Source organism: Salmo salar, chromosome 25 (genome assembly GCF_965601325.2).
Source record: "Salmo salar chromosome 25, fSalSal1, whole genome shotgun sequence".
NCBI classification, from domain to species: domain Eukaryota; kingdom Metazoa; phylum Chordata; class Actinopteri; order Salmoniformes; family Salmonidae; genus Salmo; species Salmo salar.
Window position 1 is genome coordinate 18,630,258 of NC_138315.1, and position 12,604 is coordinate 18,642,861.

The 12,604-nt window shown below is 41.5% G+C and overlaps 1 protein-coding gene across 1 annotated transcript in view; it reads left to right on the top strand.

Moving 5' to 3' along the window:
• The window catches only part of LOC106586282 (contactin-associated protein-like 5), a 79,597-nt gene extending 68,040 nt beyond the window's left edge, over positions 1 to 11,557 (top strand). Inside the window, exons 23-24 of the mRNA XM_014173412.3 lie at positions 9,462 to 9,536; positions 10,172 to 11,557. Of these exons, the coding sequence (XP_014028887.1) occupies positions 9,462 to 9,536; positions 10,172 to 10,407 (311 nt within the window). The 3' untranslated portion in view covers positions 10,408 to 11,557. The remainder of the gene's footprint in view (positions 1 to 9,461; positions 9,537 to 10,171) is intronic.
• Positions 11,558 to 12,604: the final 1,047 nt, after the last annotated feature.

The window sequence follows — 12,604 nt, forward strand, 5'->3', positions numbered from 1 at the left end:
GTTTTTTTATCCAGCCGTGAAAATACTGCCCCCTAGCCATAACAGGTTAACCAGGTAGGCTAGTTGAGAACAAGTTCTTATTTGCAACTGCGACCTGGCCAAGATAAAGCATAGCAATTTGACACATACAACAACACAGAGTTACACATGGAATAAACAAAACATACAGTCAATAATACAGTAGAACAAAAGAAAACAAAAAGTCTATATACAGTGAGTGCAAATGAGGTAAGTTAAGGCAATAAATAGGCCATGGTGGCGAAGTAATTACAATATAGCAATTAAACACTGGAATCGTAGATGTGCAGAAGATGAATGTGCAAGTAGAGATACTGGGGTGCAAAGGAGCAAGATAAATAAATAAATACAGTATGGGGATGAGGTAGGTAGATAGATGGGCTGTTTACAGATGGGCTATGTACAGGTGCAGTGATCTGTGAGCTGCTCTGACAGCTGGTGCTTAAAGCTAGTGAGGGAGATATGAGTCTCCAGCTTCAGAGATTTTTGCAGTTCGTTCCAGTCATTGGCAGCAGAGAACTGGAAGGAAAGACGACCAAAGGAGGAATTGGCTTTGGGGGTGACCAGTGAGATATACCTGCTGGAGCGCGTGCTATGAGTGGGTGCTGCTATGGTGACCAGTGAGCTGAGATAAGGTGGGGCTTTACCTAGCAGAGACTTGTAGATAACCTGGAGCCAGTGGGTTTGGCGACGAGTATGAAGCGAGGGCCAACCAACGAGAGTGTACAGGTCGCAATGCTGGGTAGTGTATGGGGTTTTGGTGAGAAAACGGATGGCACTGTGATAGACTGCATCCAGTTTGTTGAGTATTGAGTGTTGGAGGCTATTTTATAGATGACATCACCGAAGTCGAGGATCAGTAGGATGGTCAGTTTTAGGAGGGTATGTTTGGCTGCATGAGTGAAGGATGCTTTGTTGCGATATAGGAAGCCGATTCTAGATGTAATTTTGGATTGGAGATGCTTAATGTGAGTCTGGAAGGAGAGTTTACAGTCTAACCAGACACCCAGGTATTTGTAGTTGTCCACGTATTCTAAGTCAGAGCTGTCCAGAGTAGTGATGCTGGACGGGCGAGCAGGTGCGGGCAGTGATCGATTGAATAACATGCATTTAGTTTTACTTGCGTTTAACCTCTTACATCTAGACGTTCCGCTAGCGGAACACCTGCTCCAATATCCAATGATAGGTGTGGCGCGAATTACAAATTCCTCAAAAATACAAAAACTTCAATTTTTCAAACATATGACTATTTTACAGCATTTTAAAGACAAGACTCTCCTTTATCTAACCACACTGTCCGATTTCAAAAAGGCTTTACAGCGAAAGCAAAACATTAGATTATGTCAGCAGAGTACCAAGCCAGAAATAATCAGACACCCATTTTTCAAGCTAGTGTATAATGTCACAAAAAAACAAAACCACAGCTAAATGCAGCACTAACCTTTGATGATCTTCATCAGATGACAACCCTAGGACATTATGTTATACAATACATGCATGTTTTGTTCAATCAAGTTCATATTTATATCAAAAACCAGCTTTTTACATTAGCATGTGACGTTCAGAACTAGCATTCCCACCGAACACTTCCGGTGAATTTACTAAATTACTCACGATAAACGTTCACAAAAAACATAACAATTATTTTAAGAATTATAGATACAGAACTCCTTTGTGCAATCGAGGTGTCCGATTTTAAAATAGCTTTTCGGTGAAAGCACATTTTGCAATATTCTGAGTACATAGCCCGGCATCACAGGGCTAGCTATTTAGACACCCAGCAAGTTTAGCCTTCACCAAACTCCGATTTACTATTAGAAAAGTTTGATTACCTTTGGTGTTCTTCGTCAGAATGCACTCCCAGGACTGCTACTTCAATAACAAATGTTGGTTTGGTTCAAAATAATCCATAGTTATATCCAAATAGCGGTGTTTTGTTCGTGCGTTCAAGACACTATCCGAAGTGTAAATAAGGGTCATGACGCATTTCGTGACAAAAAATGTCTAAATATTCCATTACCGTACTTCGAAGCATGTCAACCGCTGTTTAAAATCAATTTTTATGCCATTTTTCTCGTAAAAAAGCGATAATATTCCGATCGGGAGTGGTGGTTTTTGTTCAAAGATAAAACATGGAGTCCACTCGTGCACGAGCCTGAGTCTCACAGTACTGTGACCAGCCACTATCCAAACGCGCGAATGTTTTTCAGCCAGAGCCTGCAAAGCCACGATTCAGCTTTTTGCCGCCTTCTGAGAGCCCATGGGAGCCGTAGGAAGTGTCACGTAACAGCAGAGATCCCCTGTAATGGATAGAGATAATCAAGAAGGCCAAGAAATTGTCAGACAGGGCACTTCCTGCATGGAATCTTCTCAGGTTTTGGCCTGCCAAATGAGTTCTGTTATACTCACAGACACCATTCAAACAGTTTTAGAAACTTTGGAGTGTTTTCTATCCAAAAGTTAATAATTGTATGCATATTCTAGTTTCTGGGCAGGAGTAATAATCAGATTAAATCGGGTTCGTTTTTTATCCGGCCGTGAAAATACTGCCCCCTAGCCATAACAGGTTAAGAGCAGTTGGAGGCCACGGATGGAGAGTTGTATGGCAATGAAGCTCGTCTGGAGGTTTGTTAACCTCTATGGGCTAGGTGGGACGCAAGCGTCCCACCCGTGGTGCACTCCATCAACAGCAGATGCATTTCAAGAGCGGCAAATTTGAATCCAAATAAATGTCAAAATTCAAATTTTTCAAACATACAACTATTTTACACCCTTTGAAAGATAAACATCTCCTTAATCTAACCACGTTTTACGATTTCAAAAAGGTTTTACGGCGAAAGCATAAATTTAGAGTATGTTAGGACAGTACATTTACAAGAGTTGTGTGTAATGTTTTGTCAATTCAAAGACAGGGTCACCAAAACCATAAAACCAGCTAAAATGATGCACTAACCTTTTACAATCTCCATCAGATGACACTCCTAGGACATTATGTTAGACAATACATGCATTTTTAGTTCTATCAAGTTCATATTTATATCCAAAAACAGCGTTTTACTATGGCATTGATGTTGAGGAAATCGTTTTCCTCCAATAACCGGCAGTCAAGTCAGCACCACAAATTAAATAATTAAAATTAGAAAACATTGGTAAAATATTATATTGTCATTTAAAGAATTATAGATTTACATCTCTTGAACGCAATCAACTTGCCAGATTTAAAAATAACCTTACTGGGAAATCACACTTTGCAATAATCTGAGCACTGCGCCCAGAAAAATACGCGTTGCGATACAGACTAGCCGTCATGTTGGGGAGATCTAAAATCGAAAATACTATGTAAATAATCCATTACCTTTGATTCTCTTCATCAGATGTCACTTCCAGGTATCACAGGTCCATAACGAATGTAGTTTTGTTCAAAAAAGCTCATCATTTATGTCCAAAAATCTCCGTCTTGTTAGCACATGATCTAAGCCCGCCGGACTTCACTTCATGAACGAGGGGAAAAAATATATTTACGTTCGTTCAAACATGTCAAACGTTGTATAGCATAAATCATTAGGGCCTTTTTTAACCAGAACATGAATAATATTCAAGGTGGACGAATGCATTCTCTTTTATAACGTATTGGAACGAGGGTACCCAACATGAACTCGCGCGCCAGGTGTCTAATGGGCCATCATCGTTCCATGGCTCTTGTTCGGTCAGATCTCCCTCCAGAAGACTCAAAACACTTTGTAAAGGCTGGTGACATCTAGTGGAAGCAATAGGAAGTGCCAAAATATTCCTCAGCCCCTGTGTTTTTCAATGGCATAGGTTTAAAGGTAATACAACACATCAGGTATCCACTTCCTGTCAGAAAATGTCTCAGGGTTTTGCCTGCCAAATGAGTTCTGTTATACTCACAGACACCATTCAAACAGTTTTAGAAACTTTAGAGTGTTTTCTATCCATATATAATAAGTATATGCATATTCTAGTTACTGGGTAGGATTAGTAACCAGATTAAATCGGGTACATTTTTTTATCCAGCCGTGCAAATACTGCCCCCTAGCCCTAACAGGTTAACACAGTGTCCAAAGAGGGGCCAGAAGTATACAGAATGGTGTCGTCTGCGTAGAGGTGGATCAGAGAATCACCAGCAGCAAGAGCAACATCATTGATGTATACATAGAAGAGAGTCGGCCCGAGAATTGAACCCTGTGGCACACCCATAGAGACTGCCAGAGTTCCAGACAACAGGCCCTCCAATTTGACACACTGAACTCTATCAGAGAAGTAGTTGGTAAACCAGGCGAGGCAATAATTTGAGAAACCAAGGCTGTCGAATCTGCCAAAAAGAATGTGGTGACTGACAGAGTCGAAAGCCTTGGCCAGGTTGATGAATATGGCTGCACAGTAATGTCTCTTATCGATGGCGGTTATGATGACGTTTTGGACCTTGAGCGTGGCTGAGGTGCACCCATGACCATCTCTGAAACCAGATTGCATAGCGGAGAAGGTACGGTGGGATTCGAAATGGTCGGTAATCTGTTTGTTAACCTCTCTTGGGCAGGTGGGACGCTAGCGTCAAAAGAGCTTCACGGGGAAAGCACACTTTGCAATAATCTGAGTACTGCGGTCAGAAAAAGACCTCAAGCAATACAGATACCCGCCATTTTGGAGTCATCTAAAATCATAAATAGCATTAGAAATATTCACTTACCTTTGATGATCTTCATCAGAAGGCACTTCCAGGAATCCCAGGTCCACAATAAATGTTGTTTTGTTCAATAAAGTCCATAATTTATGTCCAAATAGCTCCTTGTTGTTTGCGCGTTCAGTAAGCTACTCCAAGTGTAGGAAACGCGGCCAAAATGTCACAACGAAAAGTCAAAAAAAGTTATATTTACGTTCGTTCAAACATGTCAAACGTTGTATAGCATCAATCTTTAGGGCCTTTTTAACTTAGAACTTCAATAATATTCTAACCGGACGATTCCAATGTCTTGAAAAACGTTTTGGAACACAGCTACCCCTCACGTGAACGCGCACCAATGAACTCATGTGCTTTCCTGAGTCAACAACTTCCAACTTCCTTTGTTGGCTCTCTGTTCACCATAGATGCCTCAAACAACTTTCTAATGACTGTTGACATCTAGTGGAAGCCTTAGGAAGTGCAAAATGAACCCTAAGTCACTGTGTGTTAGATTGGCAATCACTTGAAAAAACTACAGCCTCAGATCCTCCACATCCTGGTTGGATTTTTTCTCAAGTTTTTGCCTGCCATATGAGTTCTGTTATACTCACAGACATCATTCAAACAGTTTTAGAAACTTCAGAGTGTTTTCTATCCAATAATATGCATATTCTAGTTCCTGGCCGTTTAATTTGGGTACGTTTTTCGTCCGGCCGTGAAAATACTGCCCCCTACCCAAGAGAGGTTAACCTGTTGGGGATAGGGGGCAGTATTTGCACGGCCGGATAAAAAACGTACCCGATTTAATCTGGTTACTACTCCTGCCCAGTAACTAGAATATGCATATAATTGTTTGATTTGGATAGAAAACACCCTAAAGTTTCTAAAACTGTTTGAATGGTGTCTGTGAGTATAACAGAACTCATTTGGCAGGCCAAAATCTGAGAAGATTCCAAACAGGAATCTCTCTCTCTGACTATTTCTTGGCCTTCTTGATCATCTCTAACCAAAACAGGGGATCTCTGGCATAACGTGACATTTTCTAACGCTCCCATAGGCTCTCAGAAGGTGCCAGAACGATGAATGGTGACTTTGCAGGCCATGGCTGAAAAACATTAGCGCATTTGGATAGTGGTCGATCTGAGGACAATGAGACTGGAGGCGCGTGCACGAGCCGACACCATGTTTACTTTCTCTCTCTTTGAACGAAAACAACGACTCCCGGTCGGAATATTATCGCTTTTTTACGAGAAAAATCGCATAAAAATTGATTTTAAACAGCGTTTGACATGCTTCGAAGTACAGTAATGGAATATTTTGAAATTTTTTGTCACGAAACGCGTCGGGCGCGTCACCCTTCTTTACCCTTCGGATAGTGTCTTGAACGCACGAACAAAACGCCGCTATTTGGATATAACTATGGATTATTTGGAACCAAACCAACATTTGTTATTGAAATAGAAGTCCTGGGATGTGCATTCTGACGAAGAACAGCAAAGGTAATCCAATTTTTCTAATAGTAATTCTGAGTTTGGTGAGTACCACACTTGGTGGGTGTCAAAATAGCTAGCCTGGGAACAACATGGTTGGTTAAGGCATATTGAGCAGGGCTAGAGGCTCTACAGTGAAATAAGACAGTAATCACTAACCAGGACAGTAATGGACGAGGCATATTGATATTAGAGAGAGGCATGCATAGCCAAGTGAACATATGGGTGGTAAAGAAGGATGATAGCAGTGCCGGCTATGTTATGTGTGATGATTGAGGCCCTAGACAAATTTGACAGTCACAAGACAGGGATCTCAAATAGGCCTACTGTAGCCTACTGTTCAGATGGGTTAAATGGAAACTGAAATCTAGACACTGACTGTAGGTCTATAACCTCTCACATAGCCTTAATATTTTGACAATGGAACAGAAGTAGAGAGATATGATTTATTTCTTTCAGCATCTTCAGATAATGTGAATGTGCCGTTAGATACAATCTGTAGAGGTATTGTCTTTATCAGTATCATCAAAGCTGATAGTATTACTTTCTTTTTCCTTACAACCAGTCAAACCGATGTCATTCGGACATTTTGTACAGAAAATCGTTCCCGTTGAATATATACTGCTCAAAAAAATAAAGGGAACACTAAAATAACACATCCTAGATCTGAATGAATGAAATAATCTTATTAAATACTTTTTTCTTTACATAGTTGAATGTCCTGACAACAAAATCACACAAAAAGAATCAATGGAAATCCAATTTATCAACCCATGGAGGTCTGGATTTGGAGTCACACTCAAAATTAAAGTGGAAAACCACACTACAGGCTGATCCAACTTTGATGTAATGTCCTTAAAACAAGTCAAAATGAGGCTCAGTAGTGTGTGTGGCCTCCACGTGCCTGTATGACCTCCCTACAATGCCTGGGCATGCTCCTGATGAGGTGGCGGATGGTCCTGAGGGATCTCCTCCCAGACCTGGACTAAAGCATCCGCCAACTCCTGGACAGTCTGTGGTGCAACGTGGCGTTGGTGGATGGAGCGAGACATGATGTCCCAGATGTGCTCAATTCGATTTACGTCTGGGGAACGGGCGGGCCAGTCCATAGCATCAATGCCTTCCTCTTGCAGGATCTGCTGACACACTCCAGCTACATGAGGTCTAGCATTGTCTTGCATTAGGAGGAACCTAGGGACAACCGCACCAGCATATGGTCTCACAAGGGGTCTGAGGATCTCATCTCAGTACCTAATGGCAGTCAGGCTACCTCTGGCGAGCACATGGAGGGCTGTGCAGCCCCCCAAAGAAATGCCACCCCACACCATGACTGACCCACCGCCAAACCGGTCATGCTGGAGGATGTTGCAGGCAGCAGAACGTTCTCCACGGCATCTCCAGACTCTGTCACGTCTGTCACGTGCTCAGTGTGAACCTGCTTTCATCTGTGAAGAGCACAGGGCGCCAGTGGCGAATTTGCCAATCTTGGTGTTCTCTGGCAAATGCCAAACGTCCTGCACGGTGTTGGGCTGTAAGCACAACACCCACCTGTGGACGTCGGGCCCTCATACCACCCTCATGGAGTCTGGTTCTGCCCGTTTGAGCAGACACATGCACATTTGTGGCCTGCTGGAGGTCATTTTGCAGGGCTCTGGCAGTGCTCCTCCTGCTCCTCCTTGCACAAAGGCGGAGGTAGCGGTCCTGCTGCTCGGTTGTTGCCCTCCTACGGCCTCCTCCACGTCTCCTGATGTACTGGCCTGTCTCCTGGTAGCGCCTCCATGCCCTGGACACTACGCTGACAGACACAGCAAACCTTCTTGCCACAGCTTGCATTGATGTGCCATTCTGGATGAGCTGCACTACCTGAGACACTTGTGTGGGTTGTAGACTCCGTCTCATGGTACCACTAGAGTGAAAGCACCGCCAGCATTCAAAAGTGACCAAAACATCAGCCAGGAAGCATAAGAACTGAGAAGTGGTCTGTGGTCCCCACCTGCACAACCACTCCTTTATTGGGGGTGTCTTGCTAATTGCCTATAATTTCCACCTGTTGTCTATTCCATTTGCACAACAGCATGTGAAATTTATTGTCAATCAGTGTTGCTTCCTAAGTGGACAGTTTGATTTCACAGAAGTGTGATTGACTTGGAGTTACATTGTGTTGTTTAAGTGTTCCCTTTATTTTTTTGAGCAGTGTATATATATATTTTTGCATTTTCTCCCGGTGCCTAAACATCTCCGCCAAAGAAGCCGAGATGACAGAGAATACTGTACTGATGTCAACTAGATAGAAGTATTCATTCTATCGATTTATTACATTATTCTCGTGAGCAAGGGTTCATTTTTCTTCAAGGGCAACATATAATGACAGGATAGAAGCTGCATGTATATTATTATTATTATTATATATATTTTTTTTTATTTAACCTTTATTTAACTAGGCAAGTCAGTTAAGAACAAATTCTTATTTACAATGAAGGCCTACCCCGGCCAATAGATGGTGACACTGGGCCAATTGTGCGCCGCCCAATCACGGCCTAATGTGATACAGCCTGGATTCGAACCAGGGACTGTAGTGATGCCTCTTGCACTGAGATGCAGTGCCTTAGACTGATGCCGCTCGGGAGCTTATAGACAAGTTGACTAACAAATATCTTACCAAAATGTTGGAAATTATAAGGAGAAACATATCTAAATCAGGCCCCAAAAAAACGTGCACACCCTGTCAAAAAATCTTTCCGCAGTCTCTGACTGTAGCTTACAGCGCATTTTCTACATTAACAGGTTAGTGTCGGGTGCGGGCGAATACCGGTCATTTATAATATTAAAAAGCTGATTGGGCAGCTCAGCCACTGAGCCAGCATTTTGTCATGATAAATGTGGAAATAGCAAGCATTTTTTAAACAGTCTGTAAGTTTGAGGTGGGATTTTTTTTAAATAATTTTTGGTCTTATTTATGCTTTGTCTACAAGTGTGAGTATAGGAAGAGTCAACATTATTTGTGTATAAGTTAATAGAATATCAGCCTTCAAAAGTGTGATTTTCACCGGACACAGTTACTTTAACATTCCAATCTTGTCAACACCGAAGCAGTGATAGAGTTTTCAGTCTAACAGATTCTTACGTTGTCACAATGATGGTACCCAAGTGAATGTTGCTTATTCTTTTATGTTTGTTTTTCATCTATATCCTTCGGTCACCCAGTTCTAAAACAAATGACAGATCAATGATCTAATCCATTCCTCACTGCTCTCTCTTCCCTCCTCCGGTAGATCATTCAGAGACAGTCAGCAGAGGCAAGGGGCCATTAAGGAAAGCTTCAAAAAACAACTCAGTGGTAATTGGAGGTGAGTTTTCCAATTCAGAGTTGTTAAAGTGCTCAATTGCCAAAGTCAGTGTGATGTGAAATGAGCCCCAGCGATCTCTGCCTCTCTCATCAGACGTTTTCTCTGAATAATGTGTGTCTGTCAAGATAGGATAACATGCCACAGTTTAAGGTATTTCCAGCACTGGTGAGACTTCCAAAGTAATTACCCAGAAGCGATGTTATTTGAACTGTAAAGTAAAAGGTCTTGTAAATTGACTTTCAGTCAGATATGATTGTATGCCATGGAGTTAATGGATTGACTGATCTAAAAATATATATATATATAATTCCTGAGTAAATTCCTAGTGAGAGACATTTTTGTCAATGGATTTTAAGTTCAAACAATTATCTGTGCCACTGAAGTTAAAAGATATGGAAGGTCATTTTGCTGAGCCTAAACAGTCAAATTACAATCAAATCAGATGTTATTTGTCACATGCTTCGTAATCAACAGGTGTAGAACAACAGTGAAATGCTTACGGGCCCTTCCCAACAATTCAGAGAGAGAGAAATTACTTAATAGATATAATATAGACATAGAAAAACATTTATCCTAATAGAAGAAAGAACTTCCTCTGTGGTCCACTAAAGATGATTGCTATTTCTCCCCCACAGGAGTGGTGTCAGCGGTGGTCTTCATCACTCTGTGTGTGGTGGCGGTGATGACCCGTTTCCTGTATCAACACCGGCAAGCCCAGAGAGATGCCAGCATCAAGGAGAAGGAGCACCGTCACAACCTGGAAACAGCCTACCGGAGAGAAGCAGCCTACCAGGCAGAACCAGCGTACCGAACAGAGCTCCACCTCCACCACAGCTCCACCCTCAGGGACAACAGGGAGTACTACATCTGAACACCAGTGTCCCAGTCCCTTGGTCATCAGGGAAGGCCTCTTCTCTGTTAGTGGATTTGGAAGTAGAGATGTTGCTGCAGAATCATGGACAACATTCCGGAAAATCAAATGAACCCAGAGCCCATGCCCAGTACCCTTGCACAGGGATTCTGCCAGGGCCAATGTCTGATTGTTACAAAACATGTAGGTAGTGGACAGCGAGTTTAGACGATTTTTAGGGCTGTAAGTGTATTATGTGGTTGGTGGAACTGTTAAACAATATGGAGTGAATATGCAGGTGTGATTGTGAACCATTTCTCAACCAGCAGAAGTAAGGACTGAGATAAAGAAGGAAGGGAAACATAAGTGAATTTCACCTGCCACACCTACTGAATGTGTACAAATTCCTGAATACATCATTATTCTTGTAACCCCCAATATTCTTCAAGATTTCCCTCAGAGTTCTTTGGAACGTCCTAAATTACATGTGAAAGATACGAACGTACTGTAGGTCTGTAAATGACGCCAACTGTGAACTTTCCAGTGTGGCAAGGGGCCTATACTGCCTTCTGTAAGAGTGCCTCTTCATATTGTTTTAACCTATTTTTTTAACAACCCTTTACAACTTGGTTTCAACTCATTAGTGTTAACTTGTGTTTTGAATTTTGTATAAGGGAATCAATCACACATCTGAACATGACGCACCTGTACTGTAAAATCATCCTCTGTTCGAACCTATAACAAATGGAAGGTGTATTTTGTTGTAATTATACAATGCTGTAATTTATGTTTAAATGATGCATTATGCTCAAAGGGGAGTATTTTGCTATCAGATGGATTGATAAGTACAGTTTATGTTCCACTTCAAAAGCTGTGCTGACCTAGATCATTTAGAGACATGCCTGTGACTGGAATTTACCTACAAATTTGCCATTCAAATCAATGCATGGTTGTGCGAAGATTCAAGTCACGAAGCTGTGTCTCAAGACAAGAAATGATCAGATGTCTCTATAGAAAAACTTTACTAACCACTAACAATGAGATTTTGCTCATTGTTTTATTACATTTGTCATTTATTTACCTTTCCTTCTTTATGATTTGTATAGTTGCAGTTGTACAGGTATATTGTATAGATGTATATTTATTAATAAACGGAAGACATTCTTAATTATATATTGTAATGTAGCTTTTTCCCTTCTTACATCCCTTGGAATAGTTCAGTTGACTGTGATGTCAATTAAAATGATGTGGATTTGCAAGTCAATCCAATCTTCAGAAATGTAGTAACCTACATTAAAATATGTTTATTGAAATATCAAAATGAAATGCATGATTATAGGATCATGTAATATTCCCCAAATCCTCATCTAACCTCTTGTGATCTTCCAGGCAAATAGATACAAACACTCCCCACTTTACATGCTCAATGGAGGGTTGATACAGTCAGTTTGAAATAAAACAACTAGGTCATGAGCCGCTTAAATAAAATATCTCTGACAGTGTATATGTAAAATAAGTTCAATCAAATCAAAATGTATCAAGACAAAGGTTGGGCTGTTGGGATGATAAATTGAGAGATATATCATTCATTCACTGATTGACATGTTCAAGAGAGATGTTCTTAAGCCATTTTGCCACAACTTTGGAAGAATGCTTGGGGTCGTTGTCCATTTGGAAGACCCATTTGCGACCATGTTTTAACTTCCGGACTGATGTCTTGAGCTGTTGCTTCAATATATCCACATAATTTTCCTCCCTCATGATGCCATCTATTTTGTGAAGTGCACCACTCCCTCCTGCAGCAAAGCACCCCCAGAACATGATGCTGCCACCCCTTGTGCTTCACAGTTGGGATGGTGTTCTTTGGCTTGCAAGCCTCCCCCTTTTTCCTCCAAACATAACGATGGTCATTATGGCCTAACAGTTCTATTTTTGTTTCATCAGACCAGAGCACATTTCTCCAAAAAGTACGATCTTTGTCCCCATGTGCAGTTGCAAACCGTAGTCTGGCTTTTTTATGGCGGTTTTGGAGCAGTGGCTTCTTCCAATTTGTGGGCAGAACTGAAAAAGCGTGTGCGAGCAAGGAGGCCTACAAACCTGACGCAGTTACTCCAGCTCTGTCTGGAGGAATGGGTCAAAATTCACCAAACTTATTGTGGGAAGCTTGTGGAAGGCTACCCAAAATGTTTGACCCAAGTTAAACAATTTAAAGGCAATC